Source organism: Propithecus coquereli, unplaced genomic scaffold (assembly GCF_000956105.1).
Source record: "Propithecus coquereli isolate 6110/MARCELLA unplaced genomic scaffold, Pcoq_1.0 Scaffold37, whole genome shotgun sequence".
Classification (NCBI taxonomy): Eukaryota; Metazoa; Chordata; class Mammalia; order Primates; family Indriidae; genus Propithecus; species Propithecus coquereli.
Window position 1 is genome coordinate 618,958 of NW_012149396.1, and position 16,903 is coordinate 635,860.

General features: G+C 41.2%; 1 protein-coding gene across 1 annotated transcript; it reads left to right on the forward strand.

The window, feature by feature from the left end:
* Positions 1-781: 781 nt before the first annotated feature.
* ELAC1 (elaC ribonuclease Z 1) lies at positions 782-13,861 on the forward strand. The gene is made up of 4 exons (XM_012651784.1): positions 782-871; positions 6,407-6,571; positions 11,099-11,566; positions 13,198-13,861. Exons 2-4 carry the CDS (start codon positions 6,415-6,417, stop codon positions 13,662-13,664), a joined length of 1,092 nt encoding a protein of 363 aa, XP_012507238.1. The 5' UTR covers positions 782-871; positions 6,407-6,414; the 3' UTR covers positions 13,665-13,861.
* Positions 13,862-16,903: the final 3,042 nt, after the last annotated feature.

Consider the following 16,903-nt stretch of genomic DNA (forward strand, 5'->3'; position numbering starts at 1 on the left):
TAGGTTCTTGATCCCGCTCTCCTGGTAGTTTCCAAAAACCCCACTCTTATTCCTATTGTAAGGCTGTTGGAAACTTTGGCCACCTCAAGTACGCTAAGCAGGAAATCAGTGCATCTGGCACAACACAGGAGTCTCAAATATTTTTTGTTAAGGTTGGAATTTAAACTGAAGGAATTTTCCCCTAGTGGTTGTAATCGCCACGTGCGCGTTGTGCACAGCGCAGGCCTGGACTTCTCACTCTCACGTCTGCTACCTGAGAGGTCACATCTGCAAAGCTTGGGGTACGTACAACACAAACAGCTGCAGGTTTTAGGCAAATATTAATATTTCAGCGTATCCTTGGAACAGGAAAATGAAATACTCACGGAGGCTCATCAAGGTACACGGTCGGGTCACGCTGCTATGAACTTTTACTCCAAGGCTTTTAGTGGTTAAAAGATAGTAAGATTCATTCCAACCAATGAGTAAAAATTATACAAACATATGCCTGAGCAAAACATCAGTAACACTCTTGTTTGAAAAACACTGCACGGAAAACAAAAAGCAGAAGAGTAACGTTTTCGTTTCCGCGCAGCCAGCTCTGGTCCGCCCACCTCTCAGCTCGGGTCACTGCCACCATCTAACACCCAGCCAACCGGGAGAAGAGCGCCCTCAGGCACTTTCCTGGCGGGCCCCTGGGGCACCAGAGCGCGCTTGGAGCCAGGCCCCGGCGGGCGCCACCGAGCGCAGACCTCCCGCGCGTCCTAGAGCAGCCGAGCGGGACCTAGCCGGCAGTGCACTTCCGCCTGCGCGCGTCGCCGCCCCGCGGACGGCTGGGCCTCGGTGCGGGCCTGCGCCTCCCTCGGCTCCTGTCGCGGGCCTCGGGGAGAGGGTGAGTGGGGCAGGGCGCGCCGGAGGGGGGCGGGCGCGCTTCCTCGGGACTCGCCGGCTCGTCCAGGCCCGGCGCGGAGGACCCAGGCCCCGGGAGCGCCCGGAGCGAAAATGCGCCTCATCCACCGCCCCGGGCCGGAGCCTCGGTCGCCCCGCGCTGCTGCTGCCGCCGCCCACCCGCCTTTTGCGAGACTCACTCCGTCTCGTAGGGGAGCCTGGGCTCTCTAGTGGCGGGAGACCTCTGGCCCTAGCTGTGCCTCGGCCACTCGCTTTCTCTCTCTGGGCCACGGTTTTTTCAGCTCTAAAATGGAGGACGGTAGTAGCTGCCCTGCGTACACCACAGGGTGATTGCAGGGCTGACACTGCCTGCCTGGAAACCGAGGAGCGCTGTTTCTCAACCCGGCAGCCATTAAACTCCTTTGGGAAGCCTTCCAAATGCTGAGGCTTCGTCGTCACCGGGTGATTGTGATCTGCTGCCGGGACCGAAACCACGGGCCCAGAGTATGAAACGACAGTACTGTGATCATGACCGGAATATGCAGTTCGTCGAAAGTGGATCACAGTCTCGAGAAAGCAAACAGCAGCTATTTTCTCCAAGAAGACAGGGTCCTAATCTGGTTTGCGCATTTTTAATTCCTAGTGCCTAAAATGGTGCATGTCCCAAAACATGCACCACTGATCAAATAAATTAATTTCTAACTACTTCCCAACTTACACTGGGAGGGTGTTGCTTATATTTGGTTCGATTTTAAGCTTTTTATTATGGAAACTTTAAAACATATACAAAAATAGTATACTGAACTCCCAATTCATGATCAGCCTTGTTTCATCTATAACCCTCATCCCCCTAGTATTTTAAAGCAAATCCGAAATGTACCATTCCATCCGTTACGTACTTATGTTTATAAAGCACAATAACTCCTTTTTTAAACATAAAGCCATTATTAGTCTAATTAGCATTTCATATTATCTTCTATCCAGTCAACGTTTACATTTTTCCAGTTATCTCCCCCACTCCCCATCAGTTTGTCCAAATCAGGATCTAGACAAACTACACGTTACATTTGGTTGATGTCTCCTGGATTTCTTTTAAGCTCTTTATTCCCTCCTTATTTTTTTACTTGTATTTTACTTGAACAAGTCATTTGTCCTGTAAAGTTTCTACATCCTGGATTTTGCGTTTTCCATACCTGTGGTTTCCTTTAATAAGCAGGTATTTAAATCTGCAGCCCTTTTCAGGTTTCAGGTTCTACTTTTTAGCACGAAAACTTCGTGGGTACTGTGTATTTCATACTGCATCACATCAGGAGTAAATAAGATCTTGTCTTTCTATGTGGACCTTTTATGTACAAATAGCACCACAGAGTAACCAAATAAGTGACCAGGGAATTATAGAAGGATGCCAGCTAATAACTGCAGAAGGAATGAGAGAATATCACCTTTTGTCAACCGCTAATGAGATAATGGACCCTGGCAATGATCACTAGTGGCTGTTAACATTAGAGAAAGAGAGACAGCCAGACAATGCATGCCTCTTGATGGAAGCCCCTCATACCACTTATCCAGTATTCTTGGAGTAATTGGAGATGGGGCAGGGGATATAGTTGAAACAAGATTCCCCATGAGTTGATAATTGTTGAAGCTCAGTGATGGATATGTGGTAATGCATTATACTAATCTATTTCTGTATGTGTTTGGAATTTTTCATAATAAAACATTTTTTGAAAAGATTGGCCAGTTGACTAGTGAGTTCAGGTCAGTCTGATGCAATCGATTACAGTTCTCCGTTAGCCTTTCACTAAATGGTACTCAAATCTGACTCCATGTTAGAATCATGGGGGAATTTTTTTTCCTCTCCTTTTTAAATTTTTAATATTAAAATACATGTCTCACTTGCAGAATTTCCTGTCTAATTGTTCTGGGATGGAGCCCAATCATTGATACGGTGTAAAAGCTCTCCAGGTGATTCTAATTATGCTCTCAGGGTTACGTACCACTGGTCTAGATCCATTATTTGTTAGGGATGGCAAAGTGATTATTATCCCTTCTGCATTTTATTAGTTGTTGCAAATTTTAACTTTCTACATTCTGTTTATTCTCACCTGTCTGGAAAACTATAATCCAATAGGGAAGCCTCAGCAAATTAAGCTCCTTAATTATCAGAGGAAGACTTGATCTTGGAGGTGAAAATGTAGAGTAATACATGGAAAGGTAGCAATAACCTCAAGGCTTGTTGTGTGTAGGATAGAGATGTACCACTTTGTGTGTGAAAGTTGTGGGGAACAAGTTGTTGGGGAGCTGTTTCCCCAAATGGCAAGGAAGACTAGGTGATGTGTAGTTAGAAAAGCATGTTTGTCCTTATGACACATTTTTAAAAAATCATCAGTATTAAATAAATTAAATATAATACATTTAAATTAAATAGATAAGATGTCACTCATTGGAACCTAAAACTATCCAAAGATTTAAAACTAAAATTAATAATGCCCCTCCTATCCCCTGCCTATCACTTTAATTACCTCTGAGATAACCAGTATTAACAGTATGGTGTGTATCCTTCCACACCAGACTTTGTCTTTTATAAGTATAGGGGCTTAGGGGATTGTTATAAAAATGAAATCATACCACAGCTATCTGTAACTTTTCTCACTGTCATCCCTCCAAAACAATAGTTTCAGACCTGACTCTTTATTAGCTGTAGAATACATAGTTAATAGTTAGTAGAATAATAGTATGAATGTATAGTAAAATATTCAACCCTTTCCCTATTGACATATTCAAATTGCTTCCATGGTTTAGTCACCTTAAAAGCACCACAATAAACATCATTGTACTTAGATCCTTTGATTCTATAGGGTAGATTCCCAAAAATGGGATTGCTGGGTTAAAGCATATTTAACAGCATTATTATTGGTAACATATATATCAATAAATTATTCTCCCAGAGCATAATAGCAATTCATACCTCCACCACCAGTAACTTTGAGAGTACCCATTTGCCCTCATCCTGGTTAGCACTACCTAGCATTGCTTCGTTGATGTTTGCCAGCTGTTGTGTAGAAAATGGTCTCTCTTTTTTCTTTAATTTGCATTGCGCTAACTACCTGGAGACTGAGCACTTTTCTTTTTCTTTACCTTTTTTTTGTTTTATTTTTATGGATGCATAATAGTTGTCTGAGCACTTTTCATGCTTTTGGCCATTTGGATTTCTTCTGTGATTCCTGTATTATCCTTTGCCTGTTTTTCTATTGTATTAATATTTTTTGAATGCGTCAGGATGAATTTTTTCTTAGGGGCGTTTACCCTTTGTCATAAGGGGTGCAGTTTTCTCCAGATGCTTTTTGTCCTTTGACTTTTTGAGTCTTTTGATATATAAAAAGATTTTATGTAGTGAAAATGTCTGTTTTTTTAATTTCTGGGTTTCCTGTCTTGCCAATAAGAGCTTTTTCATCACCAAAGTTAAACATGTACAAATTCTCCTAATTTTTTCAACATACTGGATTTTTTACATTTAAATTTCAAACCCACGTGGAATGTATTTTTATCTACAATGCCAAGTGAGCATCTTGCTTTGCTTTTTTCTGCAAGAACAGCCAACTATGTCAGTTCTGTTCATTAAATAAGCCACCCTTTTTGTTTTTTTGTTTGTTTTTTTAGACAAGAGTCTCACTCTGTTGCCAGGGCTAGAGTGCTGTGGCATCAGCCTAGCTCATAGCAACCTCAAACACCTGGACTCAAGCCATCCTCCTGCCTCAGCCTCCCTAGTAGTTGGGACTACAAGTGCATACCACCATGTGCGGCTAATTTTTTTATTTTTAGTAGAGACAGGATCTTGCTCCTGCTCAGGCTGGTCTCAAACTCCTTCCCTCAAGCAATCCTCCTGCCTTGGCCTCCCTGGGTGCTAGGATTACAGGTGTGAGCAATCGCACCAGACCCTTAAACCACCCTTTAAATACCTTTGTTATTTACCGTATTGATTCCCATACATACTTGGTTTATTTATGGACTTTCCCTTCCCTTTCATCTCTATTTATGTGCCAATATTCTGTTTTAATCACATCTGATTAGTGTAGTAAATGTTAGTATCTAGAAAGGCAGGTCATTACTTACTACTTTTTGTGATTTTCTTGTCCATTCTCAGACATGTATTTTTCTACTTCCATGTGATTTTTGGATTGTTCTTGTTCCAAGAGAAATCCCATTGGAAATCTAATAGGATTTGCACCAAACATACCAACGTTAATTTTGGAAAGATGAACATTTCCATGATACCAAGTCTTCCTATCAAGGAACATAATGCGTCTCTCCATTATAAGTTGGTTTATTTATTTATTGTTCTTGTGAATGGGATTTTTTTTTTCCCATTACTGTTTTTATCTGGTTATTGCTAGGGCTGAGAAAAATGATTGAAATTTCTGTATATTTAGCTCTCTGTCAAATTTTCTTATTATAGTAGTTTTTCTTAAAATTATTATGTTTTCCTCCTTGCCATTGATGTGGATAATCTATAATTGGTTGGGTATATGTTTCAGTTCATTCTCATTTATTCTATTTGATACACATCTTCCATCACAGAAATATATCAGAGATATTAGATGTGGCCAGAAATAGTGAAAGGAACAGTGCCGGGAGTTGGCAGGAATCCACACATTCAATAGGTTATTGCTGATCAGTTAAAATAGCAGAGTTCCAAGTCCTAACGAGTCATGGAACCTGACATGTAGGGAGTGAGACACTTGCACAGCATTGTTATGAAGTATCAGCGTTACTGTAGCGTGTATAGAGCATTACTGTTTGTGATCATTCAGAGAAAGGGCTGATCACCATGGGCACCAGGAACACCATTTCGAAAGCATCATTAAATACCATCTCTTGGCCAGAATCTCAACTAGAATTGTTGTTTAGTGTTTATTAGAAGGACTTAAAAAAAACAAGTGGAACGTAGAGTTCCCATGTACCCTCTCACCCCTCACCCCCCAGTTTCTCTTGTGTTAACATCTTGGTTTAGTATGGTACATTTGTTACAGTTGATGAGCCAATATTGATATACTTTTAATAACTAAAGTTTACATTAGGGTTCATTCACTCTTGTACATTCTGTGTACAGTTGGCCATTGTATAATGATGTGTGTCTGTCCTAACTGTATCCTACAGAATAGTTTCACTAAAAATCCCATTCTCCACCTATTCATTCTTCCCTCCCTCCCCCGTGTCACTGGCAAACCCTGATCTTTTCACTATCTCCATAGTTTTGCCTTTTAGAGAACATCATATAGTTGTAATTCAGCTATAGTTTTTAATTGATTGGGTTTAGTTTTTATTTGTGTGTGTAAGCAATGGTACAAAGTTTGGTAATTGTAGTTTTTAGCTGATTAAGATTTATTGAAATCTTACTTTGAATTTGTGTGGAAAACTATTAGAAAACAGGAATCCAGACGGTTCTGGATGAACAAAAAATAAATAACAGTAAATCTCCCAGGAATGTGTTTTTGGTGCAGTGATATGAAATAATTCCCAGGTGATCTTTCTGTTGCAGGGTGGAAGATGTCTATGGATGTGACGTTTCTGGGGACGGGCGCAGCATACCCATCTCCAACCCGGGGTGCCTCTGCTGTGGTCCTTCGCTGTGAGGGCGAGTGCTGGCTCTTTGACTGTGGGGAGGGAACACAGACACAGCTTATGAAAAGCCAGCTGAAAGCAGGTTAGTGTGCCTTCAACTCTCTCATTAAGATTATCTTTGGTCTGCTTCATTTTCTTGGCTCTCTTTGGGCCTTTTGTTCAGAAACAGCCCTGACAGTTGTATCTCCCTTCAGTGCTAGAGCTCTGAGAGACTTGAAAGGCCCTCAGGCATCTGGCCACACCCACTGAACTTCATTACCTTATTTATTTGCTTTTCATTCATCCTGGAAATGTTGAGAGCAAGGATTTATGTAAGCTTGGCAGGTGGAGGATGGAGTAGGATACATCAGGCATATTAGGTAGACACTGCCCTAGCAAGGGAGCAGTGTCTACTGTCTACAATACATACTTATTTCCGCCAGAAGATAGTTGTCATGAGAGCATACAAAGGACAATAAATGTTCAGAGGAGGGAGATGTACTTTTCCACTTGAGTATCAGGGTAAGCATCTCAGAGAGGTTGGCCTGTGAGTTGTTGAAGGAGGAGGAGGCTGGGGAGAAGAAGGGCATTATAGCCAGAGGGAATGGAGTAAGCAGAGGCTGGCCCCTGGGAACTAGAGGACTCCAGTGGTGAAAAGCCTCAGCCCAGAGTCAGGCAGACCTGGGTTCCGGTCCCAGCTGTGTCTTTGGCTTGTGACCTTAGCAGATTAGCAAACTTAAAATTTACTTTCCTCATGTCGAAAATGGGGATAAAAACTCTACTCAGAAAGGGTGTTGTGGCCGGGCGCGGTGGCTCACGCCTGTAATCCTAGCACTCTGGGAGGCCGAGGCGGGCGGATTGTTTGAGCTCAGGAGTTCGAGACCAGCCTGAGCAAGAGCGAGACCCCGTCTCTACCAAAAAATAGAAAGAAATTAATTGGACAGCTAAAAATATATAGAAAAAAATTAGCCAGGCATGGTGGCGCATGCCTGTAGTCCCAGCTACTCGGGAGGCTAAGGCAGTAGGATCACTTGAGCCCAGGAGTTTGAGGTTGCTGTGAGCTAGGATGAAGCCACAGCACTCTAGCCCAGGCAACACAGTGAGACTCTGTCTCAAAAAAAAAAAAATAAATAAAAATAAAAATAAAAGAAAGGGTGTTGTGGCCGGGCATGGTGGCTCACGTCTGTAATCCTAGCACTCTGGGAGGCTGAGGTGGGAGGATCGCTTGAGGCCAGGAGTTTGAGACCAGCCTGAGCAAGACTGAGACCCTGTCTCTACAAAAAATAGAAATATTAGCTGGAATGGTGGCAGGCATCTCTAGTCCCAGCTACTCAGGAGGCTGATGGAGGAGGATCACTTGAGCCCAGGAGTTTGAGGTTGCAGTGAGCTGTGATAAGGCCACTGCACTCCAGCCTGGGCAACAGAGTGAAACCCTGTCTGGAAAAAAAAAAAGGGTGTTGTGGGAATTATGTAAAATAATTCTTTCTCTGTGCTATTGCCTCTTTCTTGTTAGTTAAATCTTAGCCATATCCTCAGAGGCTTTTCCTGAACCTCCTGGGTTAAGTAGTTTCTCCCTCACTCCAGTCATTTTTTTTTACTTCATCTTATTTTTATTGACATCTTAGCATCATCAATGTCTGGAATTATGTTATTTAAGTAATTTGTTTCTGTGTTTTCTATCTCCCTGTACTATAAAGTAAGTCGAATGATCATTTATGTACCTAGTAGTTGCCTAATAAATGTCTGTTCCATTAGTGAATAGATAAGACATTTAGCAGCTTAGTATAGTGCCTCTCACTTATTAGGTCTTAATAGATAGTAGTTATTAAAGTCATTATTCCTACAATTCATCACAGTACCTGGCACTTGATGACTAAAGGAAGGATACTTTCAGTGTCCAATGATATCTTGGTCTAGTGATGGAAACTGACATCCAAACAGATCGTCATCAATCATGTAATATAAATAGAATAATAGAGGTGTTTTCTAAATACCTTTGGAGCACAAAGGAGGGGGATGCTAACTGTGCCTGTGCATTAAGAGAAGGCATCCCAGAGACTGTGACAGTTGAGCTAGGATCCAAGGGATAACTAGAAGTTTTTGTGGGGGGAGAAGTAGGGATAGACATTCAAGGAACAGACAAAGTAAGCAACAAGTAAGGCAGTTTCCAGGAAAGAAATGGCATGTTTGGGAACACCAGGTACTTGGCTAGGCTAGATGGGACTACGAATGCTGAAAAGGAAAGTGAGGACTGACTGTGGAGTCCTCTGTTGGCATAGTAAGGTATTTGGACTTTATTATTCTACTGGCAGTAAGGAACCATTAAATGTTTTTAAGCAGGAGAATGATGTGATCTGATTTGTGTTTTAGGACAGAGTTTTCTGATGGCACATGCATTGGGAGAGAGAGAATAACACTGGGGAGACCGGTTCCAAGGCAGCTGCAATTCATTTGAGAAAGAGAGAGAGAGAGATTGAGAGAGAATATGAATGAGGGTGTTGAAGCAAGAAGTAGAGATACAGATGAAGATGAGAGACTCAATTTAAGTAGTACTTGTATGGCCGGGTGTGGTGGCTCACGCCTGTAATCCGAGCACTCTGGGAGGCCAAGGTGGGAGCATCGCTTGAGCTCAGGAGTTCAAGACCAACCTGAGCCAGAGTGAGACCCCATGTCTACTAAAAATATAAAAATTAGCCAGGCGTCATGGTGTGTACCTATAGTCCCAGCTACTCAGGAGGCTAAAGCAGGAGGATTGCTTGAGCCCAGGAGTTTGAGGTTGCTGTGACACAGGGTCTCACTCTGTCACCCAGGCTAGAGTGCAGTGGCATCATCGAAGCTCACTGCAGCCTCAAACTCAATGGGCTCAAGTGAGCCTCCTGCCTCAGCTTCCCGAAGTGCTAGGATTATAGGCATGAGCTACTGTGCCCAGCCTGCATCATCATTTTTAGAGGATGCTTATTATTCCACTCCTCTGTGGATGACATATTCTCCCATGACTTCCCTGTTCTCAAGTGAAAGAGAACTCATGCATTTTTCTGTCTTCATTTGATAGCTTCCTCATACCTTTGATAATTGTGGTTACCATTCTCCTTCTCCCTCTGAAATCAAGTTTCTTGAAAAATAAAATGTTTATCTCCTTGAAACTGTGATAACAGTAGGATGTAATTCTTCACTTACTAATTTGCCTCACTTGCTTTGGGTTCACAGGTTGTTTTCGTGTTTGGCTTTGTTTTGGAGTAGATAGGGAAGGGCCCAGGAAGTCTGACATTGGCAGTTTTCAGGCCAACAGGGGATCTGGACTCAGCGACTGCTATAGTTTCTTTTGTGTGCACAGTCCTCCGGTCACACTTGCAGGTGGCTTTGCAGCCTGGACAGGGGGAAGGGGAAATGAAAGGATTCTGGAAGTCAAAAAACAGAAAAACAAGGATGAAAAAGAGAAAAGAAAAAGGAGCATATTGAGGAAACTTCTAAGTGCCTCCTGGGGATTCTCAAGGTCCAAAATCAGCCCCCGCCCAGTCTGCTGTTCTCTGCCACTGGGGCCTGGCCTCGGTGTAGTAGTTCTGGGAAGACTCGCTTGGAGAGCACTTGATGTCATAGGGTAAATCACAGTAATAAACTATTCCTGTTCTTCTATGGTATCAACAAGTGGTTCCTGTACACTTACAGTATCAAATGTTTACAATAGGTGAGCCTTGAGCAAAGAACCAGAAGCCTCTGTTACACTGGAAATGTGTTAGCTGTGATTGTTACTTTGGAAATGCTGTGTGGTGCATCTCAGAAAATGCTGATGTGGCACCCTGCCACATACAGCAGTAAATTCAGTTTACCATTGGCTAAATCAAGTTATGACCTAAGCCAATATGCACTGAAAAAGCTGTTGCGTTAGTTTAGACTGAATGGAAGAGAAGGGCCCAAGTACCCTACGTGATACCATAGGTAATCTGCCCTGCAGTCTGCATTCTGGCATCCATTGCCTACCTTCCCTCTCAGTTCCTCACCTTGCTCCTCTCCTACCTCCCTTTCCCCTCCCTCCCTCACCCTCCTTCCTTGTTCTCTGTCCCCTTCAACCTCACCCAGACAAGAAGGCTCTGCCTTGAGTGGTTAATCCCTGTCCATTGTAGGGAGTCCTTAAAAGGCAGTTTTGGGTTCAGGCACTGGTCCAATCAATTGGAGTCAGTGGAACATTTTGTTTTGTTGGAGGTACATGTTTGCTATTCTTAGAAGGAGCAGTAGGGGGCAGTGTAACTGCTAAATGCTCTGACGCTTGAGGCCTATGTACTTAAGTGAAATATTTTGGTCTACTTGTATATTTCACATTTTCAAGTGGGAGAATATATAGGACAATACTCTGAAAACTGTAAAACTATTTAATTTGAAGATTTTTTTTATGAAAAAATTTTTTTATGAAAAAGTTACATCTTAATAAAATCATCCAGTAAAATAAAGCCTGTCTTTCTTGCTTCTGGAATCATGTAACAAGATGTAAACGAATAAGTTTACCATGGAAAGAAGAACTTCGAAATTCAATTGACGACTTTTTATGTGAATTGTTATGCTTGTTTCAAATAGCTTTGTACGGGTTTTTATTTCTGAAAAATTTCCACACGTATTTCTCTGTCTCGATCAAAAGGGAGAATTACCAAGATTTTCATCACTCATCTTCATGGAGACCATTTCTTTGGCCTTCCTGGGCTCCTCTGCACAATTAGCCTGCAAAGCAGCTCCGTGGTTGCCAAACAGCCCATTGAAATCTATGGCCCTGTAGGACTTCGGGACTTTATCTGGCGAACCATGGAACTGTCTCACACAGAGTTGGTCTTCCCTTATGTGGTCCATGAGCTGGTGCCTACAGCGGATCAATGTCCTGCAGAAGAGCTAAAGGAATTTGCACATGTGAATATAGCAGACAGCCCTCCCAAAGAGGGACAAGGAAGAACTATCCTATTAGACTCAGAAGAAAACTCATACCTCCTGGTTGATGATGAACAGTTCGTTGTAAAAGCATTTCGCCTCTTTCACAGAATTCCCTCCTTTGGGTTTTCAGTCGTGGAAAAGAAACGCCCAGGTAAACTCAATGCACAGAAACTAAAAGACCTTGGTAAGTGGGTTTTTTTTTTTTTTCCCTTCTCCTCAGTCAGGCTATTGTTTTTTGTTTGTTTGTTTTAAACAACTAATGACATGTAAAATCAGGCTATTGTTAACTGAAGCTATTAGAAGTGTCCCAGAATCCCAGGCCTATATGCCAGACCTGAAACTGAGATTTTCTCCACTTACTTCCTTTGCCCTAAGTTTTCTTATTAAGGGAAATATTAATACATGAGGCCAAAATACACTATTTAGAGCAAAATCAAATATATATTTGAATCCTTCTTTCTTCACTTCCTTGGATCCACATTCTTAGTCTGTTTTATCTTCAGCTTACACTGTCTTGGTTGGCCAGGTAGTTTGGGTCGTAGTAGTGGTTGTTTTAGGTCCAGGCTTTATTTTTTCATGTCTTCCTTTTGATATGTTTTCTGTAACATCTTTGGTCTTAGAATTTTTGCCATGTTTCTTAACCTTACAGCTGCAACCAGCTACGTTCAGGGTTTCCTTCTCTTTCTACTTTGCTTACTCATTCAGCGTTCGCTAAGTTAACTTGGTATTCAGAACATTATGCCTCAATCGTTTTTACATGCCAGGGTTCATCACAGTTGAAAGCAACCATACAAACGTGAGCTTGGGGCCCATCTAAGGCCTCATACCTCCTGCGTGCATGCATGAGGAGGTCTTCAGCTCCTCTTGCAAGGCACAGTCCCAGGGCATTATACCTCTAGTATCACCACCTACCTTGGCACGGTGTGGCAGTACTTGGAAAAAGCAGGGTAGCTGGGAGTTGCTCTGAACCTGTTCTGGTTTGAGGGGCTACCAGATGGAAAAGAAAAAGGAAAAAAAGCATGGTGGTGTTTTTTTTAATGTCCTTTTTTTAATATATGCAGTCTCTTCCTCAACTAAAACAAAATGCTACATAAAGAGGAAACGTGACTTAAGGCAAGGGTATTTTTATTGTTTAAAAGCCTGTGGAAATACTATTATATTTGGAAACTTTAAAACGTGATCTGTGTTGGAATTGATGATCACATTATACTTGTTTGTAAGTACTGTCCAGACTGATGTTATTCCAGATTAATATGAGACTTAAGCCAAGTTTGGTAAATGTGAAACTGTCCCTATCTACCAAGTAGATTGATCATGTATGATTAGCTGAAACTCCTTGATCTTGTGATGCAAACAATCCTAACAATTTTTTTTTTATTAAGTTAGTTAGTTTGTAGGTACCTATCTTGATTAGGCATTGATCATATCATTACTTAAATGTACTCTCTAATTTTACCCAAAGGTGAGTTTATTAAAGAAAGCACTCCCAAAAACTATTATTTCCATGCATAGCGAGAATCAAGACTGTTTTCTTGACTGTGTAAGGTCTTAGTGGGATTTAAGACCTTAAAAATCATCTGACATGTATGCATAGGAAATGTTTTAAATACTAAGACATTACTAATATCAATCAACACAGAACTTTAAAAAATGTATAAATATTCCAGTTTTCCATGAGTAGTAAAACACTTAACAACAATTGTGAAAAGAATTGGATGCTTTTTCCATTAGCTGTTTGTGATGCTGTTAAAATAGACTCTTAAATGGTCATACATTCCATTCCCATGATATAATGTTATCTGCCTTCATCATTAGGTGTTCCGCCAGGTCCTGCCTATGGAAAGCTGAAAAATGGAATTTCTGTTGTTCTGGAAAATGGGGTTACAGTTTTTCCCCAGGATGTCTTAAAAAAGCCTATCGCTGGAAGAAAAATCTGCATCTTGGGTGACTGTTCCGGGGTTGTGGGTGATGGAGGAGTGAAGCTGTGCTTTGAAGCAGACCTGTTGATCCATGAAGCGACCTTGGATGACGCCCAGATGGACAAAGCAAAGGAGCACGGCCACAGCACACCACAGATGGCAGCAACATTTGCAAAGTTGTGCCATGCAAAGAGGCTGGTTCTGACTCACTTCAGTCAGAGGTACAAACCAGTTGCCTTGGCCAGAGAAGGAGAAACAGATGGCATTGTAGAACTAAAAAAGCAAGCTGAATCAGTGTTAGATCTCCAAGAAGTGACTCTAGCAGAAGATTTTATGGTGATTGGCATTCCAATCAAGAAGTAAATCAGTGTTCCTGAACACATATTGACATATCTGTGAACCGGACCTATTGTCAAGTTTTTAATTTTTTGTTTTTAGTCTGAAATCATTTGGGCCCTGTTAATCCTAAAAAGGATGGAGCTGCATTGCTGAACTGACTCAGTAGCTAGAGGGGAACAAGATTTTTGATAATAAATCATTTTTAAAAGAACAAAACCCCAGCATTCTTCTTAAAGTCCAAATTTGACAAAATGATAGACTATTCGGGTATACTTGTCCTTTTGTGCTGCTGCCACAGATATAAGCCAATACTCCATGCAATCTTCGGCTTAGCTTCTGCTCAGCATTTTTGCTGTTGTTCACAAAGTACACAGAGCCTGGCCCTCATGGCTAAAAATAGTATTTTGGCAGTTTATGTTGAATCTGTTTATGTTATTAACAGAATAGGGAGAAATGTAACGAGACATTGGATATACAGGATTGATGATAGCACGACCATAGCTTTGCTGGAATACTGAATGTAGGATTGGGCTAGGTGTTTATCTTAGTATTTATTGAACTTTCTGGTTTGTTCTTAACTCGTGATTCTCAACTGGAGTGCTACTGCTCCCCTAGAAAGAGTTTTGTATTGGGGATGTTTTCTTGTCACAATGACTGGAGGGGTAGTGATGGTGGTACTACTACTACTGGTATTTAGTTGGCAGGGGTCAGGGATGCTAGATGTCCTGCAAAGTTTGGGTCAGTCCTGTACAATAAAGAATCATCTCACCCCAAAATGCAAATTGCAGGCCCACTGAGATACACAGCAAGTTGAAAACTTACACCCCAATGTGAATATACTTTACCAAAATTAGTGACATAATGATTTGAATTACCGGGTAAGTCAAATCTTACAACAAATCCTAAAGTGTGAATATGTTGGAATTGGAATGTCATATCAAGTATCATTTGAAAGAAATGAGCCATCAAGTGAAGCTTATGAATCTGGAGGTAGAAATGGTATCTGTTGAACTGAGGTTTAATTTACACGTCCCTATTAATAATTCTTTGAGCACAATTTTAATAAATGTTCATTCTAAAACAGCTCTTCCTTCTGAGCTGCCTTCCACCTCCCTTCTGTCTGCCATGCCACGATGTATTTCTGACTCACTTGCCCCACAATATTTCTCAAAATTGTGTTCCACGGAAAGCTAGTCTTAAGTGCCGATTCATTCAAAAAGGCTCCCTAATCAAATCAGCTTGGGAAGCCCTTTATTCTCTGCATCCTTCTGGGAGTGGTCCTGCCCATCAGCATGTTAAAAACAGTATGCTTCGAATGCCCATAAACCAGTCTTCGGTGCCAGAAAGACCTGATATCGTAGTCCCATTCTGTACCTTATGGTGGTACCTCTGTGTGGACAAGAGCAGGTTCCTTACTCTCTCTGAATTTCTTCAGCATGTCCATCTCTAAAATGGGAAAAATAATAAGACCTACTTGGTAGGATTGTTGTGAAGGTTAAATGGGACAATGTATATAAAGAACATAGCACATTGCTTCAAGGTGCTGAGAATCCTGCAGTACAGAGGCCTGTCAGCTCTGCTGAACCCTTTCTCAATCTTGTTGCACCATATACTATCTGTTAACATGTCAAGAACCTAGAGAGTTTGGCAGTACAAACGTTGTCATAGTGTATACTGTTAAATTCCTCTGGGTTCTGGGGCTTCTCTGGTCAAAATTTTGATTCCTGGCTAGTTGCGGAGACTCCAAAGTAGCAATGATCAAGATAGGTCTAGTTGCTTAAGACACCAGTCATTCTGATGCAGTCTGTAGAATGGTCTGATTCTGTCCAACTTTACACTCTGCCCCAAAAGTGCCAAAGTTTGATCAAGCTTAAAGTGTATCTTGGTTTCCAAACTCAATTCAAATGAACATTAATTAGATGCTTACTATGCTCAAACCCATACAAGAGGCTAAGACTAATATATGTACTGCATGGAGCCCTTGAGGGTAGAGACTGTGTCTTAGTCACCTTTACATTCTTACAAATGTCCACCTGCAGTAAGCACTCAAATATTTTTTCAACAAAATGAAGCCTTGATAACATGAGTGTACAAACTTTAGGACATAATTCTATGTTTAGCCCTTTTCATTATTAGGGGAACTTGTCAAAAAAAATTAAACCGTAGCTGGGTTTGGTGATGCATACCTATAGTCCCAGCTACTTGGGAGGCCGAGACAGGAGGATTGCTTGAGCCCAGGAGTTTGAGGTTGCAGTGAACTATGATGATGCCACTGCACTCTAGTCAGGGCAACAGAGCAAGATTCTGTCTCAAAAAAAAAAAAAAATTAAGCCATGTGGTTGGTGGTACCCCATTCACTGAGTACAAAATAAGTACCAGGCTTCATTGTGTTGGGAGTACATAAATGAATAGACAAATGACAAAATTCCAGCTCTAAGCTCATCGTCTAGTGGTAGAGACAGATAAGTAAACCAAAGTAAATCTTCAGTTACTGCAAATGTTCTCTTGATCTTGTAGCCTGGCACTCAATTTTGCTGTTCCTGAACATTACTTGGTAGGTGACTTGAACTATGCCCTTAGAATCAGGCTCTATAAATATATATGGGCTAAGCCCTCGGAGACAGTGGGAACATGGAAATGAATTGATATGTTGGATCAAGTATAGGATATCAGTCCATGGTGAGATCTTTTTCTAGACCCTCTTCTAGCCTAGAATTTGCTTTCAATGCTAGGAACATTCTAAGAATTTGTGGAACTAGAATTAAAATGAAGCTTCTATTGGACTTCTCAGAACCTGTTATCTACTCATGGTTTTGACTGTATTGTGCCCCTAATTTATTTGATCACTGAATCCTCTTTTTGCCAAGGAACATCTTGGAACATTAGACATGCTGTTCCTAATACTTCTCAAAATGATTCTATTTATGTTTTTTAGCTGCACAATTTATTGAGGTAATGATTTCCATATCTACACTTAGTATAGTACTTTCTTTGTCCTAAACTGACTTTTATTGTCAGGAATCCATAGAAACCTATTTATTTTAAATAAAAAATATGCATTCCTCAGTTCTCAAGTTATTTACACTTGCCTAAATAGATGCTAAGTCAGCTCCATTTTCTAATATTTATGCCTCATTAATGCATTTTAAATGAACTTTGAATCATAAAAGCAACATATGCTTGGTAGAGAATTCAGGACTCAAGAAAGGAAGACAATTATTCATAATCCCAGCACTCAAAGAAAGCTGTTATTTCTGATCCAG

Excerpts from the sequence above, each read along its gene's own strand:
- ELAC1 (XM_012651784.1), top strand. The coding sequence starts at position 6,415 with ATGTCTATGGATGTGACGTTTCTGGGGACGGGCGCAGCATACCCATCT. Across the intron at positions 6,572-11,098 it reads GAAAAGCCAGCTGAAAGCAG|GGAGAATTACCAAGATTTTC; the intron begins GTTAGTGTGCCT and ends CTCGATCAAAAG. Across the intron at positions 11,567-13,197 it reads ACAGAAACTAAAAGACCTTG|GTGTTCCGCCAGGTCCTGCC; the intron begins GTAAGTGGGTTT and ends CTTCATCATTAG.